This window comes from Sarcophilus harrisii, chromosome 2 (genome assembly GCF_902635505.1).
Source record: "Sarcophilus harrisii chromosome 2, mSarHar1.11, whole genome shotgun sequence".
Classification (NCBI taxonomy): domain Eukaryota; kingdom Metazoa; phylum Chordata; class Mammalia; order Dasyuromorphia; family Dasyuridae; genus Sarcophilus; species Sarcophilus harrisii.
The window spans coordinates 522,319,077-522,344,547 of NC_045427.1; the positions used below are offsets into that span (position 1 = coordinate 522,319,077).

The 25,471-nt window shown below is 33.5% G+C and overlaps 1 protein-coding gene across 9 annotated transcripts in view; it reads left to right on the top strand.

The window, feature by feature from the left end:
* The window catches only part of HERC1 (HECT and RLD domain containing E3 ubiquitin protein ligase family member 1), a 189,782-nt gene that overhangs the window by 97,618 nt on the left and 66,693 nt on the right, over positions 1-25,471 (top strand). For 7 of the 9 annotated variants that reach the window (XM_023497786.2, XM_031955414.1, XM_031955415.1 and 4 more), the window contains exons 28-38: positions 1,003-1,123; positions 1,943-2,180; positions 2,319-2,518; positions 11,493-11,648; positions 11,823-11,929; positions 13,131-13,241; positions 13,332-13,508; positions 14,044-14,283; positions 17,395-17,478; positions 20,898-21,418; positions 23,360-24,135. In XM_023497786.2, the coding sequence (XP_023353554.1) occupies positions 1,003-1,123; positions 1,943-2,180; positions 2,319-2,518; positions 11,493-11,648; positions 11,823-11,929; positions 13,131-13,241; positions 13,332-13,508; positions 14,044-14,283; positions 17,395-17,478; positions 20,898-21,418; positions 23,360-24,135 (2,731 nt within the window). The remainder of the gene's footprint in view (positions 1-1,002; positions 1,124-1,942; positions 2,181-2,318; positions 2,519-11,492; positions 11,649-11,822; positions 11,930-13,130; positions 13,242-13,331; positions 13,509-14,043; positions 14,284-17,394; positions 17,479-20,897; positions 21,419-23,359; positions 24,136-25,471) is intronic. The other 2 variants (XM_031955419.1, XM_031955416.1) reach the window with 2 other exon arrangements.

Consider the following 25,471-nt stretch of genomic DNA (forward strand, 5'->3'; position numbering starts at 1 on the left):
TTTATTGGAGCTTTTTAGTATTTTGTATTCTAATCTTTCCAAATGATTTTCCAGTCTAACTTTATTTGGGCAAAAGTTTTCTGTTTGCTTATGATTATGGATATATGTATATTTCTTTTAGCATGGAGAATTATTCTTAAAATCTCGAGAAGAAACATTAAAGACAAAATAAATTGGGGAAAGAGACACCGTGAGTTAGGAACATTTAAAATCTTACTTCTGACACTTTAGATTCATCATCCTGAGGGAACTATTTAACTTTGATGTTCTAGCACTTAACAGTTAATTCTTAAACAGATTATGTGGAAATCATTCCCACAAAATTTTTCTTCATTAAATAAATCTTTTAGACATTCACATATTTGCAAGTTGTTGTAAAGGAAGACATCCCAAGAAATGTTGAAAATGTAAAATTAGGTAGAATTGAAGTTAAGTATTTTATAATAATGTATACACATTGTGATGACCGTGTTTAGCACCCAGGGTATTTTAAAATCAGCCGGAGTTAGGATAAGCGAAAGTCCTTGATCTTTATTCTTTGTGGAGGTGAATGGGAATGGCAATACAAAGTGAGAGCAGTCGCCACACGAATCTGGCCAAGCAGTGTGTCTGGCTCTCACACTCCACCCCCTAAATCCTCTGTGCAATCTCCTGTACAACAGATCAAACTTGCACAGAGAGTGGTCGGGGCCATTCTTTCTCCAAGAATACTAATAGAGTATTGTTCAATTGGTAATTAACCTTAAGTGCTCGGAACTCTCAGTGTATCTGCTCAGCTTTAGCCCATTACATCTTCCACTTTCTTTTGTTTTAGAACACAAGTGGTCACATCATCCCTGATCTCCAAGGGGCGGTGATTTATATTCTCCTGTTTAAGAGGAGAAAAAAGGCAAAGCAAATTAGCATAGGCTAGATAACAAATGAACAGTGCATTTTCTACAAGGTAGGGGCTAACATTACTGTTAACAAAAAGTAATAAATAAATTATTATTTTTAACTTAGGATGGTATCAGAGCAGCTAAGAGAAATATTCAGATTGAAATTCAAGTGGCTGTACATAAAATTTATCAACAGCTGTCTGCAACTTTGGAGAGAGCCCTGCAAGCAAATAAGCACCACATTGGTGAGTAAACTGCTTGTGAAACTTCAGATGCAAATGGTAGTTGGTCCTAAATTTACAAATGTGGATTTCCTGACCATTATTGTAACATTAGTGAATCAATTTCTAGGGAAACAATTTGTCTAAATGGTGCATTCCTCAAATAGAATTGTTTAGTCAGTATTTATTAAGCTTCTTCTGTGGGTCAGACAGTTGAAGGCCAAGATGTTTAGATTATTTTGAAGAAGGCAAACATTTACATATATAGGTATGTATAAAAAAGATCTAAAGTACTGGAAGGAACATTAATTGTACAGTCAACAAAGGTTTCATGTAGAAAGTGGAACTTGATCAAGATCTTGAAAGAAAGCTGGGAATTGTAAGAGATAAACATGAGGAGGAAGGCAGTGTATTTCCAGCATGGAGGATGGCCCCTGCAGAGGCTTGGTGATGGAAAATGGAGTGTGGTTGATGAAGACTGTAAATGGGTGAAGAACAGTAGCATAGTAGGGCCAGAAAGTTGGGGTCATTTGGATGTCAAATGGGAGGAAGTCATACTGAGTGAGAAGGAATCATCAGAGTTTGGTAGAGAAGTGAAGTGCTTTACAAAAGTCACTTTGTTAGTATATATTCCTTGAGAAATAGGGATTTGTTTTGATTTTGTCTCTGAATCCTCACTGTCTAACATAATAGTGCCTTTTACATATAGTTGGTACTTAGTAGTAAATTAAATATTCAATTACTAACTTGTAAGAAAATTAACACTTTATGCTTTATGAATTTTAGACTTTGCTATTTTCACCCTCAGGGACTACTGTCTAAACTTTTTGTCTTGTTTTTTAGAAGCTCAACAACGTCTCCTCTTGGTAACAGTTTTTGCTCTGAGTGTTCACTACCAACCTGTTGATGTTTCTTTGGCAATTTCCACTGGTCTCTTAAATGTACTGTCACAATTATGTGGCACAGACACTATGCTAGGGCAGCCTCTGCAGCTGTTGCCCAAAACTGGTATTTCTCAGCTTAGCATAGCTTTGAAAGTAGCCAGTACAAGGCTGCTACAGATTCTGGCCATCACCACTGGGTAAGAATTTTTCTTTATTGTGCCTCATTGTGGCCCTAGCTTTTCCTAATCACTATATTTGCATATTCTAAAGTTTTCTTTCTTTTATTAAAATGTTTTTCAAGTTGAATTTATTGTTTCCTCTGACCTCTTCTTTAGGACCTATGCTGACAAACTGAGTCCTAAGGTAGTGCAGTCCTTGCTCGATCTATTATGTAGTCAATTGAAGAATTTGTTGTTACAAGCTGGTGTGCTACTTATGGTTTCCTTTGGAGAAGGGGAAGGGGAAGAGGAAGAAGAAGAAGAGGAAGAAAAAAAGGTGGACCCTTGTGGAGATATTGAGAAGAGAGATTTCAGAGGTATTTTGTTAATCTTTAAAAAAAATTTGATGTATTTTGTCATGATATCTCAGTTGATTTGTGTCTTTATTCAGATTGAATTCCCCTTGGAACAAAGTAAAATAGTGAAACAAAAATATTTTGTTCAGAATTCTTATCTGAATATGTATTTTATTCTGTTTTTTCCCTTTTTTTAGCCATTTTTAAAAGTTCAACTTCTATTTAATCTTCTCATTTTTGTTGTCTTTGAAGTCATTGTGCTTATTTTTCTCTTGATTTACTTATTTCATTCTGTACCAGTTCATACAGATCTTCCCATGTTTTCTCTGAATTCCTCATGTTCGTCATTTCTAGCTGTACAATAACATTTCGTTGTATTCTTAGTCATTTTTTTTCAGTCATTGCCGAACTGATAGCATACACTTTATTTCCAGTTCTTTGTCACTATGCCGAATACCATTGTGATTATTTTAGTATACATTTGGTCTTTTAAAAAATTTATTATATATGTCCAATAATGGGAAAATACTGATTCAAAGAGCATGACTAGTTTAAACATTTTTCTTGTATAATTCCAAGTTGATATTAAGAACTGTTGGATCATTTCACAATTCCATCAATAGTGCATTAATATACTTGTCTTTCTATATTCTTTCCAAAATGGACTCTGCACATTTTTTTCATCTCTGCCAATTTGTATTGAAATTTAAATTTTGTTTTGATTAAAATTACTCTTAATGATTGAAGTATATTTTTACCTGTTAATTTATAATTTTCAAAGTATCCTTTGAGAACTTTTCCTATTCCCTAATATTTATCTCTTGGGAACTAACTCTTCCTATTATTTACTTTTATCAATTCGCAATTTTGGATGTCAGATTTCTATTAGTGATGTTTGCAAATATTTTTCCCACTCCATTTCCCTTCTGTCTTCATTGATGTTCAAAGGCTTTAAATTTTATTTAATCACCATTTTCTATGTTATTTTTTTCTTTATTACTTGTTTGATCAAGAATTTTCCTCCTACCCATTGTTGTAAAAAGTACCTGATCTTTTTATCTTATAATATTTTATTATATATAATTTATACTGTTGTCATATATCCGTTTTGAATTTATTGTGATAAATACTGTCAGTCTTAATTCTAGTTTCTAAATATCTGATCATGGCATCTTCAAACAGGGAGTTCATAATTTTTATCATTTTGTTACCTCATCATTTATCAAGTATTTTTCCGTCCTTTGCTCTTATTTGACTAAAACATAATAGTTTTTATTTACTTTTTCTTGAATTAAAAGTTTTTGATGTTGATAGCATCTTTATATAGCATTGTTTTAAAACCTCATCTTCCTTCTCTTTTTACTGACTCTTTCCATGTTACCTATAGAACATACCCCAGGTCTCTCCATTTCTTTGACAATAATATTCCTTTCATCCTGCAATTAGTTCAAGTTCTTTCATCTTTCTTCCTTTTTTTTATTAACAAAAGTTCTTGGTTCAAATCTCACCCTTGCCATTTAATACTTGTGTGATCTTGAGCATATAACAGCTTTTCTGGGCTACCTCATTTTCTTTACCTATAAAATGAAGAGATCATACTAGTTGGTCTCCAAGGTTCAGTCTAGCCACACTTAAGTTACTAATGATCTCTTCATTGCCACATCATTTTTCAGCCTCTCAGTTTCTTTTGACATAATTGGTTCTCTGCTTTCCCCTTAATGTTCTTTGTGATCTAGGTTTATGTGGCATATCTTCTCCCAGTTCTCCTCTTATTTATATGACTATTCCTTCTCAGTTCACTTTACTAGTTTTTCATCCAGTTTATGCTTGCTAACTTTGGGTGTTCAAAAGAACTTTTCTTCCTCTTCAGTATTTCACTTAGCTTTCAAGGATTTGGTTATAATCTCTATGCTGATGATTGTCAAATCTACTCCAACTGTCTATTGGACATCTCAAGCTGGATGCTCCGAAGACATTTTCAAACTTTAGCATGTCCAAAATTGACCTTGTTATCTCCCTCCTCCCCTCCTTCCCGAAATCTCCATTTTTCCTAACTTCCTTGTTACTGTTGAGGATTCTACCATCCTCTCAGTCTGGATGCAAACTCCTCAGTCTCACCCATGTACATTCTATTGCTGCTGTCAGTTTTACCTTTTTTTTGCACAACGCTTGTACTTATCTCACAGGGCTGTTATAAAACTCAAGGAAAAGATTACATGTAAAACAGTTTGTAACCTTAAAATACTATAAAAATTCAAATCTATTTGACTATCAACAGTAGTTATTGTTATTATCTATATATCTAACTAATCTCCAATCTTTAAAACTTTTGAACTCCTTTAAATTTTTTAATTCCAATGCCACATTACCAAGTAGATAACTTCATCTTAAATGACTCATTAAATATGTCTCATATCCAAAACATAGCTTATCATCTTTTTTTCTTAACCCTATCCTTTCTCCATGCTTATCTGTTGTTGTTTTTTCCCCCAAAAACTACATAGTCTTTTTAGTTACTTGACTCTCCTCTTTCTCCAGTTTCTATTTAGTTGCTAAATCTTGTCTTAGTCTTTCTCCCTGATCTACCTTCGAGACATCTTTTCTATTAGTTCCTTTCATATTTTGTTATTTTTCTCAAAAAGTTTAATGTGATATCTTCTTTTATATTTCATGAATTGCTGAATATATTCTCTTTGCTTACCTTACCCTGATAAGCCTTCATTTATAACAAAGATTGAAGTAAAACTGGTGAGCAGAAATATTTACTTTATTATCTGATAGCATATATAACATTACACACCCATAATTTCCCCCCTCATTTCTTTTGGTGAAAGGAGGAAGATATATTTTCTCATCTTTTCCATAGAACCACACAAGACCATCACTCTATTTGAGGCTATCATTACCTCTCCTATGCATTATTATAATAGTTTCTTGATTGATCTCCTGTTTACACTTTTTCTCCTTTAGAATTTCTCTCATAGCTGCCAAAGTAATCTTTCTAAGACACATATCTGATGAAGACAATAAAAAAAAACTTTTAGTAGCTCCTTATTGCTGCTGTCCTCCATGTCTGGAATGCATTCCTTCATTTCAAACTCTCATAGTGCTTATCTTCTAAGGTAGCTCAGATGCTGTATTTGAGAAACTTTTTCCAGTCATATCAGTTATAAATACTTTCCCTTTCCTCATATTATTTTGTGTTTACTTATGTGTATCTTATTAGCAAATGATAGACGACAAGCATTTATTAAGGACCTACATCATACTAAGTGCATAGTATAAGGATATCATTTGTTGAATATGTTGAATGTGAATATCCCATGTTTATTTAGTCCAATGCCTTGTATATAAAAGATATTTAATATAATATCAAATTCTTTTATTTTTGTTAAGGGTAGTGTCTGTTTCTCTCTCTCTCTCTCTCTCTCTCTCTCTCTCTCTCTCTCTGTCTCTCTCTCTTTCTCTCTCTCTCTCTCTCTGTGTTTGTGTGTGTATCCTGAAAATGAGGATGTTAATTTATGTCTTTTGCTCTTCAGTCAATTTTTGTACCTCTTTTTTCTAATTAGCCAATTCTGCTTTTTAAGGGGTTCTTCTCTTCAATGAATTTTTCTTTGTCTCTTTGACCATTTGATCTATCTTTTTTCTTAAGTATTTTTCTGTGCCTTATTTACCCAGGTGTTGACTCTCTTTTCATGATTTTCTTATAGAAATCCCATTTCTTTTTTTCTAACTTTTCCTTTACAGCTCTTAATTGATTAAAAAAAAACCTTTTTGACTTTTTCTAGGAATTCTTTTTTTGAGGCCTGAATTCATAATTCACATTTTTCCTTGATAATTTTTATATGTAGCGATTTTGATTTTGTTATCTTCTTCTGAGTTTATATTCTATCTGTTACTTTAGTATCTTTCTATGGTCAAGTTTTGTTTGTTTGTTTGGTTTTTTATTGTTTGCTCATTTTTCCAGCCTATTTCTTGACTCTTAATTTTATATTAAACTTGGGTTCCACTGGAACCCAAGGGGAACTGCCAAACTTCAGTTTTTTTGTACAGAGAACTACATCTGAGGATAGGCACACTTTCATTTCTTCCAAGATGGTATGGTTTAAGGAGAGGTGTAGTCACTGTTCTGATCAGTATGCTGCGACCGGGGGATTATGATCCACAATCATATGGGCATTCTCCTTCTGATCAGCTGTCCTGACCTTTGCCATCTATAGGTTGATAGCTGTGAAAGCTGCCATTGATGATTTAGTTGCTCCTAAGACCTGCTGCTGGCTTGTGGCTCACAAGCCTGCTCTCACCCACTGTGAGACGGACCTTTTTCCTGCCACTTTTCTAAATTGTCGGGCTGGAAAACCTGTTTCATTTTGCACTTTTATTGTTTCTTTTTCTCCAGTATTCATTTTAAGGTGTTATTTTAAAGTTGTTTGGAAGGGAATTTGGAAGAGCTTAGACAAGTCCATGCCTTTATTGTGCCATCTTGACTCTGCCATTGACCCTCTCCTTGTTCTGTTCACTTCATTTGCATCAGTTTATATGTCTTTCTAGATTTCCCCCCAAACCATCCCATTCATAATTTCTTATTAATTTCCTGTACTACAACTTGTTCTGACATATTTTTATATGTATGGGTTCTTTTCATTTTTCTTTGTTCTCTTTGGAGGACAGTCCTAATAGTGGTGTTACTGTGTAACTTTTTCTTGAAGATATTATTCTTGATAATAAGGCATGATGATTTTTGAGTATGCTATCACCCTTCGACTTTTTTAATCTTTTAACTTGAGCTATATTTTCTGACATTTTTTTACTATAATTTCCTCTGTATTCATTCACATCAAAGTCATTGAATATTAAGTATATGTCATTTTGTTTTGGATTATTTTGTAAAATTCTTCACAAACTTTCTCTAACTTTTTATCTGTGCAGTATTTTCAATGGTTCAGATCATGTGCCCCTGACTTTGGTGCATAGTGGAGCCAACTCTGCCCACTCCTTTGTTCCACTCTCCAGAGAGAACTCTGTTTCCTTCTTGTTGTGTTCTCTTTTTTATAATATATGATGGTTCTCTGTGGGAGCAGGTTTCTTGTGGAGGTTTTCTGGAGACAGCCTTAATTTCATTTGTAATCAATAATTACTTCAAATACAGCCAGGAGTTAAAATCCAATCTTTTATTGTCTGTTCCAAAATAGCCCAGTTAGTTTTCTTAGAGGCCTATCGTAGAGGCCTATCTCCTTCCTTGGTTCCAAGAGCTCTTGCAGCTTGTCTGCCAGCTTCTGGCTCCAGCTCTCTCTGAATCTTCTCAACTGAACTCTCCTGACTGAACTCAGCTCTTTTTATTTTATGCTCTTTTAGAGGTGAAACTCAAAGGTTGACTCCTCCTCCGAGTGTGGGATTATGGGAGGTTAACTTTGTGAATCTCCTGTACTACTTGTGAACTCCAATGTCTGAGCTCACACATTATGTAAACTCTCTTAAAGGTGTGAGCTCTAAGTATGACCTCTAATGTGTAAACTCTTAAACATTATTTCTATCAATTCTAATGATTTAACACTTTGTAAGAATTCCAACATCTCCCACTTTCTTTTGATTTAGAACATAGGTGGTCATGATCTCCCTGGCTTCTCGAGGAGGTGAGAACCCCAAAAAGAAGGTGATCACACCTTCCCTGACTGCTCAAAAAAGAAGTGAAAACACCATAAAAAGAAGGTGGTCACACCCTCCCTGACATCTCAGGAAGGGAGATGAAAACACCAAAGGAAATGGGAAATCAAATCAGATTAGCGGGTTTCTAAAGAAGCTCACTCTTAAAACAGGTATACATAAATCCATCAATATGGGAGGTATTACACATAATTACATAAATTACATGAGCACATAGCAATATAACACAGGCTAGTAGTGATGAATCAACATGAGAATTTACACATGTCCATAAGTCCTAGAAATAGTCCAAAAGGAATCCATTGTCCATTAGTTCATGTGCCAGGAGTCCAATAATTCCTGCAAGCTTTGAAGTACTGCAATAGTCTTATCAACAATTTTTCATCTCAATGAATCCAGTGATTCCTGCTCGTTTTCAAGTCCTTGAAACAGTCTCATCTTGTGTTAGGGAATCCAATGATTCCCAAAGATTTTAAAGTTCTTTTAACAGTCTCATTGTCAGTCATGCTCTTTCAGTGTCAGATGTTTCTTAAATCTTCTTTGTTTGGAGCTTTTTCTCTTTTTCTGTTTCTCTCTGATGGACAAGGCGATTACGGCTCGTTGGCACCCATCTGATTCCTTTTCCACCTTATAAGATACAAGCAAACCCTCTTCCCCAAGCGGTTAACCTATCTAATTCCCTTCTATTTACCACTTTTGGGATTTCTCCTCATCATCTGGCAATTACATTGGAGCTGTTTGCACTGGACATTGCCCTGTTGGGTTAAAAAGCCTGTATTCTCCCCAACTGTAATCTTTCTGCTGGTTGATCATGTAATCTCATTGTGCCATGTGATTATTTTTTAGACTGACTGATCACATCAAAGTCCTGACCTTCTAAAGACTCTCTGGGTGTAATCTCAGCTGCCATTATGCCCCATTTGTTTTTTGATTGATATCTTGGAGCTGAGCCCTGCCTCTCATTTATCTGGGTCAATCTACAGTCTGAGGCCCAGTGAAAGCCTCGGTTGCATTTTGGACATGGGGTTTTGGGTTTTCTCTCACCCTGTCTTCTCACTATATCTCTGTACCTACACTGAGCTCTAAGATAGCCTATTTTTCCACACTGAATGTGGTGGTCTTTTTTTTTTTTTTTTCTAAAAATAATATGATGGTTCTCTGTGAGCAGGTTTCTTGGGAAGGTTTTCTGGAGGTAGCCTTAGTTTCAGTTCCAAGTAATAATCACTCCAAATGCAGCCAATGTTAAAAGTTCAGATCTTTTATTGCTTCCTCCAAAATAGCCCAGTTAGTTTTCTTGGTGGCCTATCTCCCTCCTTGGTTCCAAGAGCTCTTGCAACTTCTCTTCCAGCATCTGCCTCCAGCTCAACTCCAACTCCAACTCCTGGCTTCTCAATCTCCAACTGATGCTTCCCTCTCAATCTTTTCAACTGAACTCTCCTGACTGAGCTCAGCTGTGTTTATGCTCTTTTAGAGGTATAAACTCAAAGGTTGGTTCCTCCTCTGAAAGTGGGATTATGGGAGGTGTGAATTTGGATATCTCATACTGAATCCTGAAATCTCCCAAATGTGTGAACTAATGTGTAAACTAATGTGTGAACTCTCAACTTAAGCATTATTTCTATCAATTCCATTGAGTTATCACCTTGTTTCATGTTCTGGCTCATAACACCTTCTATTTAATGTCAACTTTCTCTTGTCTTCCTGTTTGATTTATAGTAAGAATATTAATATTGATGGTATTCAGTTCATTTATTAATAGCATCCTGATTGGCAGAGTTTACTTTTCAAATAAAAGTGATGGAGTAGTCAAGGAAAACACATTAACATATTGCACATGTCCGAAAAGTTCTTATTTTTCTGCACCTGTTGTCCACAACCTCTTTGCTAATAGATAATAAGCATGCTTTATACCATGAGAGTCCTTTGAATTTATCATTGGGTACTCCACTGATCAAAGTTTGGAAGTTTTTCAGTGTTGTTTTCAGTTAGTCAATAAGCATTTATTAATCACCTATTGTGTGCCAGGTTGTGTTCTTTGAGCAAATAGTTCTGATAAGGACATGTTATATGTGTTTCCCTGTGTGTTTTGGAATTCTTCATATATATCATTTCTTATAGCAGTAAATCTATTACATTCATATACCGCAGTTTGTTTAATCATTCTCCAGGTGAGGGACACCCAATTTTCTTTTTAGTTCTTGGCTGTTATAAAAAGTGCTTTCATATTTCATTTTGTGCACATGGGACCTTCTCTTCTGTTTTTGACCTCATTGAAATATATGCCTACCTTAGTAATTCTAGACCTAAGAATGTAGTTGAATGATTTAAATATAATGCTAATATAAATATAATGCTAAATTCTTTTCTGGAATCAATCCATTGCTCTGACAACAAAATGTTAGTGTCTGTCTTCCCAGGGACCTTTTAACATTCCATCATTTTTTTCCTTTTGTCATCTTTGCCAATCTGATGGATATTATTTGAAACCAGAAATCATTTTAAGTTATATTTCTATCATTTGTGATTTGGGGATTCTTTCATATGCTTATTAATCACTTGTCTTTCCGTTTTAGAAAATTGCATCATCATAGTTTTTTTGACCATTTAGTTCTTTAGAGAATGGATGTTCATGATATGTATTTGTATCCGTTCTGTATATCTTGGAGGAGATCAGAACTTAATCAGAGATTTTTGCTATGAAAATTTTCTTTTACTCAACTAGTTGCTTTAATTTCACATATATAAAAGTTTTTATTTTTATATAATCAGATTTTATCCTATATTATCATGTCTTTCCCTTAGTTATGAATTCACTTATTATTCTTAGTTGTGCAAGGAACCTTTTATTTTTTAATTTTTTTATGATGTAATTTTTATATTTGTCCTTTTGGAGATCAGTGTTGTATATAATGTAAGGTATTAATCTAAACCTATTTTGTTTGAAATTGCTTTTTTGTTTTCTCAGCAGTTGTTACCAAAAAAAGATTATCTTTAATTTCTGGTATTTTGTGTCCTTTGTAAAACATTATATAGGCTATTATACTAAATTGTATTCTTGGTCTGCTTATCTGGGCTATCCTGTTGATCACTTTTTATTTTTTTTAAACCAATACCAAATATCTTTGATAATAACATTTTACTGTAACTTGGAATCTAGCAATAATAGGGCCCTTTTCCTGCTTATTTTTATTTCATAATTTTCCCTGATCTTTTGTTCCCCTAGAAAAATGTTGCTAATAGTTTTCCTACTTTGGTAATGTAGTTATTTGGTAATTTGATTAATATGACTGTAAATCATTATTTATAAAATTGTTTTCTTTTAAATCTTCAGCTGTACTTAGAAAACAGCATGCCGCAGAACTACACTTAGGGGACTTTCTAGTTTTTTTGAGAAGAGTTGTGTCATCAAAAGCTATTCAGTCAAAAATGGCTTCTCCAAAGTGGACTGAAGTGCTTCTTAACATTGCATCTCAGAAGTGTTCCTCAGGTATAACATAGGCTTAAAAATACTTTGTATTGCATATTTGTCTCATTCAGATGTTGAACTATATTTAATACTATTGGACAACTAATTTAATTTTGAGAATTTTCTTGAAAGAGCTTAAATTTTCTCTCTAAATTAAGATCAAATAGAAAATAACACATTGGTTTTCTTTTTCAGGTATTCCACTGGTGGGTAACTTAAGGACCAGATTACTTGCGCTTCATGTCCTTGAAGCTGTATTACCAGCTTGCGAATCTGGGGTCGAAGATGATCAAATGGCTCAGGTCTATAGTTTTAAAATCATTTTAAAATGTCATTTATAATATTCCAAAACAATTAATTAAAATTAATCAAATGTTTATTGCGTATGATGTGTCAACGACTGGGCTAGGCTATAGAGACATAAATATAAATAATAAGGTATTCCTTACTTGTGTGGAATTTATATTTATTGAAATGGATATATCAGTTACATATAAAAACATATACAGCAGAAAAATAATGTTAGTAAAAATCAACTACTGATTATGCATGATATTTGCATAACTTCATATTAAAATAATATAACATAACCTCAGATTCTCATATTACTTTGTCCATTCAGGTGTCTCTAACAGATAGTAGTAGAGGGAGATCAAAGGGAGTGGGTTCCTTCAAGTTGAGCATACCAGTTATGAAAATCTGAATATTTAACAAATAAATGTAAGTTGAATTGAAGACAAAGATAGGAGCGTGTGATTCTGTGTTGAGGGCAGAGGTACTGAAGGAATCGTGAATCAGGTTCTTCAAAACCTGATTTAGGTTACAAAAGATGAGAGTGCCTTCAGTTGCACCTTTTTTGGGGGGTAGGGAAAGTATTAGCTTTTGGGTTTTGGTGTCTTTTAACACCTGCTAAGCTTTGTATTTGTAATTTTAAGTGTTTCTGCTAGTTATTTTATGGATTTAGTACTAATTCAGTTTCCATAATTGTCCAGGTTATTTACTATCTACAGATGGGTTGGTTTGCAGGCTCCCTTAATCTTTTCAGGATAGCAAGATATTAGTTATAATGGAGGCTGCACTGAAGTCACAAAGAGTTTCAGATATTTTACTAGCTGTGTAACAAGTCATTTAACCTCTAAAGTTTCCTCAGTTATAAAAAGAGGATAATAGCATCTACCTCTTAGAGTTGTTGTGAGGATCAAATGAGATAATAGTTGTAAAAATTTTTAGCATAATGTGTAACATATGATAGGAACTTAGTAAAAAAATGCTTGTCATCCCCTTCCTCTGCACGTAACAATAGATGTTCAATATATTTTTGTAGAATGAATAAAATTAACAAAGTTAATGTTTTCCTAAAAAAACTAATGAAGCTTCTAAAGTGATTGGCCTGCCAACATAAAGTAATATATTAAATAATGTGGTTTGTATTTTCTGGTAATTCTTAAAATTGCTCTTTTGGAATTAGACTTCTCTCATTTTTTTTCCCTTGCAATGCAACAGGTTGTTGAACGATTATTTTCCCTTCTCTCGGATTGTATGTGGGAAACACCCATTGCTCAGGCCAAACATGCAATTCAAATCAAGGAAAAAGAGCAGGAAATGAAGTTACAGGTAACTGACTTTTTTTTTTAAACAATTATCTGTAGTAAATACTTGAAGTTGGCTCATTCAGAAAAACTCATAAAGCTTCATTTCTGATAGAAGCAAGGAGAATTAGAGGAAGAAGATGAAAATCTTCCTATTCAAGAAGTTTCCTTTGACCCAGAAAAGGCTCAGTGCTGTTTAGTGGAAAATGGACAGATTTTGACCCATGGTAGTGGAGGAAAAGGCTATGGGTTAGCATCAACTGGTGTAACATCTGGATGTTATCAGTGGAAGGTATGTGAAATTCTAATAAACTTGAAAAATTTGTTTTGTCATTAAAAAACTTAATTTTAGCAATATGTGAAAGATAGGAATTTTTTTCTTACAATATAGTTGTATGATAAAAAATCATTCTAGCTAAATTTAATTAAAAGTCCCCATTAAAGAATAGTTAGAAATTCTAAAAATTATTGAAATATTCCTTAACAAGTTTTTTCAGAAAATTCTCAGTAAATTCATATTCTTAAAAATAAGATGTAAGCAGAAGTTAAAGTGAGGATAGGAATGGCAAGATGATTGAAAGTTGTTTAAAGAATAAATTTTTTAAACCATAAAACTGACCTAAAACTGACAATCTTATTTATGACTGTTTTAAAGTAACAAAAATGGATCATACATTCATGTTATTTTGATTCTTTTTACTATTTCTTCTTTAAGATTTCTATTGATTATAGATATATTTCCATTTTCTTAAATATGGATTTACATAATCATTTAGTATAATTAAAGTATTACTTAATATTAATGAAAATTATTGGTTTTATTTTAGTTTTACATTGTAAAGGAAAACCGTGGTAATGAAGGCACATGTGTTGGAGTTTCTCGATGGCCAGTACATGATTTTAACCACCGCACTACCTCAGATATGTGGTTGTACAGAGCCTACAGTGGTAACCTGTACCATAATGGAGAACAGACTTTGACGTTGTCCAGTTTTACTCAAGGAGATTTTATTACTTGTGTATTGGATATGGAAGCCAGAACAATTTCCTTTGGTAAAAATGGAGAGGTACTGAAATTTGTTTATAAAATTCATGTTTTTTGTGTTTTAGTGTATATTCTTCTTATTTATTTTAGGGCTGATCTCCAGTTTATAGATTATCTACTCTATTTTTGATTCTCCTTTTCTTACTGTTTTCTTTTCTTATTACAGTACTTATTAGTATCTACACTAGAGAACAGGGAGTAAAAAAGAAGAGGTTGTGTAATTCCATTTATTAAAAGTTGTTGAAAACAAAGCTTAAATTGTCACTTGTGGAATTTCCCCATTTAGAAATTATAATCAAGAATTGGTTGTAGTTACTTTTATGTGGTGGATTTGCATGAATTCTTATTGTGAATTTTATAAGGAAAATATTATTTCATAAAATTGCAGAGTGTTTTAGAATTTTAGAGTTGGAAAGGACCTTAGAGGTCATCTGATCAGACTTCTACATATTGTAGGAATTCTTTCTACTGCTTTTCTAATAGGTTATAATCCAATTGTTGCTTGAATATGTCTAGGGGCAAAGAATATAGTATTTCAAACATTGTCCATTCTGTTTATGGACTGCTTGAACTGTTGTTAGGGATTGAATTGTCAGTAACTTCTTTTTCCTAGTTCTGCCCTATGGAGCTACATAGAATAAATCTAATCCTGTTTCCAGAAGGCAGCCCTTCAGATATTTTAAAATATCTATTGTCCTTGTCCTGAAAGCTTTTTTAGACAAACATCTCTAGTTCCTTAAACTGTTATTCAGATACTATGCCCTCAAATCTTCTCCCCAGATAGGTGACCTTCCTCTCAAGTTTGTGAATGTTCCTCTTAAATGTGGCAAACCTAATGAATGCAGTAATCCATATGTGGAATGACCAGCACAGAGTATGGCAGGATTCAGTAAACTCAAGCTTTTTAATAAGATGTGAGTAGAAATTAAGATGGACTGCTTAAGATAGTCCTGGACTATACTTGATAGTCCTCCTTTGTCCTGGACACTGTACCTGTATTAATGAAACCTAAATTCCAAATAGTCTTTTTTTGGGAGGGGGGTCAGATATCATATTCTCAATTCATTGAGTTCTAACAAAAGACCTTAGAGATGATCTCATTGAAACCTTGAGCCTTTGAAGCTAGGTGATGGTCTTCTGTTCCTGTGCAGTTTACTTTTTTCAGCCTATGTGTAGGATTTCACATGTTTATTTCTTAGTCCACCTTTAGAGTCTTTGAAGGACTTGTTTAAAATAAGAACTATCTTTCTTAGTTTTGTGTCAGATGTGAAACTATGCCAGTCCCATGTTTTTATCCCAGTGTTTGCTAAAATATAATAGGATCAGTGACACTATTCTGCTATAAGCCATTAGAGCACCCCTTCTTACTTGACATACCTTGGATACTGTTGTTTAACTAGCTATTAGTCTATCTAATTTCATAATCATTTCTTCCCTATTTTTTTCAGCTTGTCCACAAGAATAAATAACTTAGTCATAACTTGCTGAAATCCAAATACATATCTGCAACATTTGTTGTAGATGTTGAATATGTTGGTCTAGCAACCCAATCCAGAAAAGAAATTGTAGTTAGTTTACTATGTTTTCTTCTAGTTGTTTACAATTTCACTTTCTGGATACTCAATCCATTTTATTATTTCTTCTAGAATTATCTTAGAGATCATCATAAAACTTGGTGATATATATGGTTTGTAGAAGTCTCATCTTTCCCCTTTTAGAAAATTGAGTTAATAATTGTCCTTATCCTGTCACCTCCCTTGATCTATACAATTTCTTCAAAATTATTGATGATAATTTTAAGCAGTGACATAAACAGATTCTTAGAAAAGTTTGGGATATAATTTATCACTACAAGAAACTTGAACTTATTTAAACCCACTAGGTGTTTGCTTATTCTTTCTAGTTTCATTCCCTACCTGTCCCTGTTTTTTCTGTCATCTCTAGTTCAAAGATTATTTTTCTTGTTGGAAATATTGAATTAAAATAATTAGATAGTGGTTCTTTGTTGTTTATTAAAATTATACCATCAACTCAAACCAAGAACTCTTTTCCTTTTTTTTTTTTTTTTTGGTTATGAACAATTTACAAAGCCTTCTTTCATTGTATTTCATGTCATAGTCTTATGTTCTGACACTGACAAGCTTTTAGGGGCGAGACAGTGACTCAAGAGAGTGCTTTTGGGGATATAAATATCTTTTGATTTGGATTACACCTTTTCATCACAGCTTTTTCCCCTGTATCTTATACAGCATACACATTTATATCCAGACCATAATACCTCAAGAATATATAGATAACAACATTTACGCTGTTTGTAGCAATTGGGAAAATAACAGAACATGCAAACTTGCACAAATGATAATCTCATGGGCCCTCCTAACATCCTTGCCTATATTGCCTAGCCACTTTCACAAATTTCACCTTGATTCAAGAAAACTTACTTTAGTCACATTGTCTTTCTAAATGTTCCCATCTTTGTCTTTACTGAGATGATTTGTGATTGCCACAATTTTATTTTGAGAACTTCCTATTCTTATTTCATGAGTCTTTCGCTGTGGGATTATCCCATTATCCCCTGCTGAATATTTTATATATATATATATATATATATATATATATATATATATATATATATATATATATATATATATAATATATATACACACCTTCCTAAAATTTAGGCTGTGTGTCTGACTGTGTCCTGAATTTTCTAATTTGACTATTATGACATGGTCACATTTCCTCAAGGTTCTTATTCTTTTAACTTTACCAATTCTTTTCTCTTGATCAGTACAAAATTTAGTTTAAGATTTAATTTCATTGCTGTTTCTCCATGCTGAAAGGTAAAGGTTATTAAGAGAAGAAGCAAATATTTTTATAAGATATCCTCTTTTTTTCAGAATGAATATCTAGCAGACATTCTAGTTGAATTCCCTAAATATCATTACTGTATCTTGTCTTGGTGCCAGTTTTGTGATCTTTATGAAGTAAGCATCTTCCTTTCCATTTATTTAGGCAGTCTATAGAATATTCCTACAATATTACTTATAGAACTTTTAAGGTAGAAACTACATTGTTTTATTCTTTAATTTTTCTTTTTTTTTTTTTTGTCATCATCCCTGCTTAAATCTAGGAACCGAAGCTAGCTTTTGAAGATGTGGATGCAGCTGAGTTATATCCTTGTGTAATGTTCTATAGCAGCAATCCTGGAGAAAAGGTATTTTAAAATTGTATGTTTGTACTAAGGAAAATTAATTGCTGGGTTTGGTTATCACTTATTTCTGATGTAATTTACAAATCTGTAAATATTTCTTTTCTTCTCTCTCATCTCCCAGTTTTTCCCTTCTAGCTCTGGGATCAATTATCAGATCAGTGCTAACTTCTTGGAAATGATAATCTATTGGTTGTTCAGTGGCTCCCTGTGACTTGCCAGTTCACAGTGCCCCTCCCTTCTCTGGCTACTATTTCCCTTTGAGTTGTTTCCATTTCTTATTCCTTGAGGGCAGGGATTGTCTATTTTTGTATATTAGTGACAGCACTTAAATACTTTTTTGCTTATTCATATTCTGTTATATTTGATGAAAAAAATGAAAACTTAAATACCTAGATTCTAACGCAGTAAATAAAATGAAGTAGTTTTTTAAAGTGTTTTTTTGGGGGGAGTAGTGTTTATTCTTTGATTACTAAAGTACCATTTTAAAAAGATTCTTTTCAGTTCATTATTCATTCTCCCTAGCATGTTGAAACAATGAATCCTCTTTCTAAAATACTTAAATTATAAGTAATTTTTTGGGAAGAAATGGTTCATGTACAAATATGAAACCCATCACCATTAGAGAACCATAAAATGAAAAATGAAATGCTGGTTTGGATGCTGATTAAATATTGAATTGTTCACAGAGTGTTTAAATGTAGACTTAGGCCAGGGATAGAATTTGTACAGTCATTGATAGCACTTCATGGTTCAATGTTTTAATTTTCATTTTTGTAACTTCTACTGTATCACTACTTTTTTTTGAACTTATGTTGTGACTCAATCTACAGAATATCTTTGTCAATTTTTTCTTTGCTGATCATTTGTTAAGAATTGTGGCTGGGCATGTATAAAATACTTAATCGTTACAAAGTATTTCACATTGATTTAAATTTGATTCTCATAGACCCACTGTGAGATAATGTAGATAACATCATCCATTTTATGGATTTGATTGTTGTCCAGTTGTTTCAGGTCATGTACAACTCTTTGTGACCTCATTTGGAGTTTTCTTTGCCAAGATACTGGAGTGGTTTGCTGTTTCCTTCTGCAGCTCTTTTTACAGATGAGGAAACACAGACAAACAAGCTTACGTTACTTGCTGAGGATCACATAGCTAGTAAATATCTAAGGCTGAATTTGAACTCAGATCTTTCTTCCTAACTTACTGGCACTCTATCCAGGGCTAGCTGCCCTACTGATCAGATACCTGAAATTTTAAGTGATGTCTTAAAGGTCACATGGTGGTAATGACGATGACAGCTAACATTTACATAGCACTAAGTGCTAGGCATTATGTTAAGCCCTTTAAAATTATTATTTCTTTTAATCTTTTTGACAGCCCTAGGAAATTAGGTGCTATTTCTGTCTCTAGGCCCAGTGCTTTATCTATTGTGTCATCATGCTGGCCCAGAATAGCTAGGAAGGGCTCTCTCTGGGACTTGAACCTGAAGTTTTCTGACTTGGATTGCAGTTCTCTTTCTGATTTCCAGTGACATGCTTTCTGAATGGGAGGCTTAAGGTTATGTTACTGCTCTAAAAAGAGGATTTTGTTGCTGAAGGGAGATAAGAATTTTTAGGTATTTATGCAATAGCATTTGATTTCTCTTATCCCATTTATTTAGGTTTTTTGTCATCTCTGCAAGGTAAATGATTTCTTTTATCTTGAGGTTACTAATGTTTGTTAGAATTAAAGTCTTTGGAAATTTGGGAAGAAGTATGAAGTATGAAGTTCCTAGTAGTGTCTTGGAGGAGGGAAAAAAAAAAACTTTGATCCATCTTGAACATTCCTGGGCTTAGTTTGGTATTAGTGTTCAGATTTTTAAAGATTTTATTTAAACTTTATTGTATATAAACATACACACACACACACACACACACACACACAAAACCTAACATGAAAATAATTGAATGCATACTTCAGATTATGTGGATGACTTTTGGAACAGGCTCAAACCATGGTATTCTAGTATTCCTAAGTAGAAGCATAATGTCATAAGAATGTACAGGAGGCCTCTTTTTCCTTCCATCCAAAATTAGATAGGAAATTCTTATGGTAGTAAAATTGAAGGTCAGCTTTCCATGATAGGAGGAGGAGGTAACTTTTTCATGGATATTTTGTCCATGAAATTGGCCTTGGGGGAGGAGAAAAGAGCATTCAATTCCTATTACTTTAGTTTTTTATGACATTCTAGTATTTGGATATACTAGAATGTATACTTAAATATATTGGCTTACTATATTCCAAAAACTAGTGAACTAGAGTCTACATAACCTAGAGTTACACATCAGAAATATTTATTTTTATTTAGTGAACTTTAGAGGCATATTTCGGATATTACTTTAGCTTAGCAGGGAGTTGATATAATAAATAGAGTTTTGGCTTTGGAGTCAAGAATAGGTGAATTCAAAATCCTGCTTCCACTGTTTACTAATTTTGTTACCCTGTACAAATTTCTGTGGTTCCTGCTGAGGCTCCAGCCGGATCCAGCCAGCTCCAGAGATCCCTGCATTGTGTTTGTGTGGAGCTAGCTGGAAACATTTGTACTTCACTGAGGTTTTTTTTGTGTCTTCTTGGGTTGTACCAGGAAGGCTCCTGTTTATGCCCCAAGTGCTCTTGGTTTTTTACCAGTCTGTGTTCACCTTGAGGTGCAAATTTGTTTTGTTTGTAGGGGATATCTGGAGAGCTTGAAATTTACAACCTACTCTTCCCAGAATCCTCTCCTACCTTTCACTGGAGAACAGGGAATCATAACCCAGGGCCCACAGAAATAGATTTTAGGGAATTTTTTTTTTAACTTGGATAGGAAAATGTTTCACTCTTATTTTTATTAACTTCTAACTAAAATTAATCATTCACTTCAATTATTTAAAAGCATACTGTGAAAGAACTCTGAAAGACCTCATCAGACTGGCAAAGGGACCTGTGACACAAATATTAAGAACCTTTTATCTAGAGCCCAACTTCTTAAATTGTGGTTCGCAAACCCATATGAGATCTCATAATTGAATGTGGGAATTGCTAAATGTTGATTTATTTTCAATAAATGTTTGATTTGCACACCTATTTTATATACTTCTCTATCCGAGGTCACATAAAAACTTCTCAGGTGAAAAAGGGCAAGTGGAAAAAGCTTAAGAAGCCCTGATCTAAAGAACATGAAATCTCACTGGCAAATCTGATATGATCTCTTAAACTGGTAGTGGTAGTGGTAAATCTGATGCTGTAGCTCAAGTGAATATTCAAGATTAAAACTCATAATTATAGCTTTGGTGCAGCAACATACTTAATGTTTTGGAATGGTAAAACAATTACTAGTTTTAATGGCTATAGTTAATTTGGCAGCTGACCAATTTCTCTCTTTTTTTTCTTTTTCTTTTAGGTGAAAATCTGTGATATGCAGATGCGAGGTACACCCAGAGACTTGCTTCCTGGAGATCCTATATGTAGTCCTGTAGCTGCAGTGCTTGCTGAGGCCACTATTCAGCTTATCCGTATCCTTCACCGGACAGATCGTTGGACACATTGCATAAACAAGAAAATGATGGAAAGATTACATAAAATTAAGATGTGCATTAAAGAAACTGGTCAAAAACTAAAGAAAAGCCGCTCAGTTCAAAGCCGAGAGGAGAATGAGATGAGAGAGGAAAAAGAGAACAAGGAAGAAGAGAAAGGTAAACATAGTAGGCACGGTCTTGCTGACCTCTCTGAGCTGCAGTTGAAGACACTCTGCGTAGAGGTGTGGCCTGTGCTTGCAGTGATAGGTGGAGTGGATGCCGGTCTGAGAGTTGGCGGGCGCTGTGTGCACAAGCAGACTGGGCGTCACGCCACCCTGCTTGGTGTGGTCAAAGAAGGTAGTACGTCCGCCAAGGTCCAATGGGATGAAGCAGAAATTACTGTCAGGTATGATATATTCAACTAAACTTTGAGTTATTAAACAAGGTGTCAGTTATAGGAAATAAGTAGTCTCTATTTTAAATGGGATACTGAGGGTTTTCCTTTTAAAAATTGTTTTGTTATTCTGTGATTTTGGGTGATCATATTTATTTGTGATCTGAGAATAATTGGAAATATAGGTATATGTGTGTATTTTTAGAATTTCCATCTTAGTTTCAGGTATTTTCATGAATGGGGGTAAGTAGTTTAAGATTTAACTATACCTCTCATTTCTAATATTTTTTTTTGGTCATTTCATATGTTTCATTCTAAAGTCCAGATATGAAAAACAAAGGGGAGAGGTAGGAGAACACAGATTTGTTAATTACATTATAACTTATAATATATTAATAATAATGATATATAATAATTAAAACAGGTCCTTGAATTTGAGGAATGGGAAAATGTGAATTTAGCTTTTGAATTGTTTGTGATTTTCACTTATTTTTGCTTTATCTTGCTTCTATTAACATAGACAATCAAATCGATGTTTTACATGTGTAATTATATCTCACTGAAGAAGTATTTTGTGTAGAAATGAAAATGATACAATCTGTAGAATTATTAACCATTATAATAATAATTATGGTAATAAATAGACCCAAATGTACATATATGTGATTTTAAAAGACTGAATATGTTTTACCTATGGGTCCTATGCTCAAAAGAGATTTTTTAGCTACCTTGAGCTTTATTATTGAGAGAATTTCATTATAGACTTATTTTATATAGCTCTCTACTTGATAATTGAATCTATTCTTCATAATGATAATTGAATCACTTATGAATACTATTACCTCCTGACTTTGATAACAACTAATATTAACAACAACAATGGATTATATCACCTTAAGGGTGTTACGGAGCTATCTATTTTTATACCTCATTTGAACTTTGCTACTACCCAATGAGGTAGCTACTAAGATGGGTATTATCTCCATTTTACAGATGGGGAAATTTAACTTAAAAAGAATTTGAGTGACTTGATTAGAATTACATAACCAGTAAGTTCAAGAGACAAGATGCTCTCTTCTGGCTCTAAAGCCAATACTTTTTCACTACATGAGGCTGCATTTCACCTGATAGTGTTTAGACTGTATAGTTTTAATGTTTGTTTTGTTTGATTTCCCTTTAAATTTTATATTTACCTTGCAATGGTGTTTAGGAAAACCTTTAAATAATAAAATGAAATTGTATTAATCATCTTTTTCATAAGCTGTTGATGACAGATATTTGCTCTTCACATAATCTCTTACTTTGAAAGACTCCATTTAAAAAATATTTAGTTGATTGAAATAAGTGATAATAATCATTGTTCATTTTATCATTTTACCTATTATATGTAATTGAGATGTGAAATGCGCACCTAACATCCCTTTGTGTACTATTAATTTGACATAATGCCTAAATCAGTAAAACCTTGGAAATGAATCTTGAAGAAAAATTTTGTGGAGTTAAATATTCTCAAATTTGACATTGCGTTAAGTTCTTACGAGATATTTAAAATTTAGGAATCTTATAAATGGTGAGAATGAAAAAAAACTTTAGAATGGAAAAAAAGTGAATTTTAAAATGAAATACTTTTCTGTAAAGTTGGTAATGAACTTTTACAAAAATAATAAATTAGTTATGTTAGATGAGCATTCTAAATAAAGGTACATTACTTAATAATATATATTCACTGTTGAAAGCATGTGCATGTCTCATTGCCTTTGCATTCAACATCACATTTCCCTTTTCTGATCATATTCTGATTTCTTTCCCTGTTCCCATTAAATTTTAAAGACTTTTAGTTCATTTAAATTATTCTCTATTATATGCATTATTTTTGTCTATATTATTTCCTGTACTTTCCTCCTGTCTATCCCTCACTTGCTTCTTCCTGTGTCATTCTGATCTTTATTAAAGCTTCCCAACTTTTTGGTCGCCTAGTGATACTCCATTGTATAATCTGGAGCCCTGTGAACCGCTGCCTTTTGATGTTGCAAGATTTCGTGGATTGACAGCCTCTGTGATGCTGGATCTCACTTATCTGACTGGCATTCATGAAGATATGGGCAAACAGAGTACCAAGAGACATGAGAAAAAACATCGACATGAATCAGAGGAGAAAGTGGACACTGAACAGAAAACAGAGGGTGATGCTTCTATAGATGGAAGAACAAGCTTAAGTTCTGATGATGTCAAAAGTCATGGCGCTACAAACTCCAAGTCAGAAAATGAAATAGCTTCATTTTCTGTAGATTCAACAGCACAAAATACCGAATCACAGCACCAAATAGTAGAAGGAAAACGAAAAAACCATGAACATACTTCCAAAAATCATGATATTGGTCAATCAGAAATAAGAGCTGTACAATTGTCTTACCTCTATCTTGGTGCTATGAAATCACTTAGTGCACTTCTTAGTTGCAGTAAGTATGCCGAGTTGTTATTGATACCAAAAGTTCTAGCTGAAAATGGTCACAACTCAGATTGTGCAAGTTCTCCAGTTGTTCATGAAGATGTTGAAATGCGTGCAGCTCTGCAATTCTTGATGAGACATATGGTGAAAAGAGCAGTCATGCGTTCTCCCATCAAGAGAGCTTTAGGACTGGCAGATTTGGAAAGAGCTCAAGCTATGATCTACAAATTAGTAGTCCATGGTCTTTTGGAAGACCAGTTTGGTGGCAAAATCAAACAAGGTATATTTTCTCTTACTAGTAGTAGTAGTAGTAGTATTGTCCTTTTGTAATTTATTTATAATTATACAAATTGTTATCACTAAAATAATCATTTTTTTCCTCTAGTCTTCTGTTAATTTTTCCCCCCCAAAAAAGTATTTGAACTGCTATTCTTTGTTTCTTTTGTACTATGAGAATTACCACCTCATTTATAGAGTTAACAATATTCAGAGCATTTTTACATGTTATCTTATGTCATCCTTACAACAGCACTGTATTGTTGATTGCTATTTCTCAAATAAGAAACTGAGATTTGGAATAGTTGTGACTTTGTCTAAGGCAAAGTCAGAATTAGAACCCAAATTATGACTATTTAGAAAAAAATTAAATACATATATTAGGGCAAGATAAAATTTTGTGCTACAGAAAGCATCATTGTTGTTTAATTGAGTTTAATATAGATTTATGTCCATTGACCATAACATATCAAAACTAAAACAGAATTGTACTTAATCTATCACTTTAGAAGATGAATTATAAAATAATACTGAGTCTCATAGATTTGAGATTATACCTTAAGGAAATATGTGGGGAGAGCTTTCTGTACGTATTCCTAGGTTTTAGAGGTGGGACAGGACCTTAGAAATCTAATCTAGCACCTTCATTTTACAGATGGTGAAACTGAAGCCAAGAGAGAGGAAGTCAGTTACATGCAAGGTTACATTCCTACTTGGTGACAGTCAAAACTAGAAGTCAGGGGGTCTCCTTATTCCATTTTCAGTGCTTTTTCCAGAGTGCCACACTAATAGTTTCAGTTGGTACCATGTGCTACTTGATTTTGTAATGGTGACATAGCAACTCCATTGAAATTGTTCATCATAGAACATCCCTGTTGATATGACAAAGGTTATTTTAGTTTTAATAAGCCACACACAGTTCATCAGTCAACAAGCATGAGTCTTGAAAGAAGAGAGGGATTCTTTGAGATGGAGGTGAGCTCAGAAGGAATGCATTCCAGCCTTGGAGGATGGGCATAGAGGTGGGATTGAGTTCATAATTGCCCCTTGCTTAGATGATGGGGGGGGGGGGATAGCAAAAAGATTGAAAGCATTGAAACTCCTTAATTTCTGTGTAGAATATGTAGATTCAGATTAGCTTTTACAGTCATATGTGATCTTTATATATCTTCACTTTTGGTTTGTAGACTAAAATGCAAGACTGACTAAGAGTGCCTGGAAACATAGTCAAACATAGTTGTCAGACATCTTTGAAACATCTACCAGCTCAAGCAAAAAGTTAGATGATTTTATTGAAGAAAATCTCCTTTTAAAGAGCCAGTATAATATAAAGTATTTTA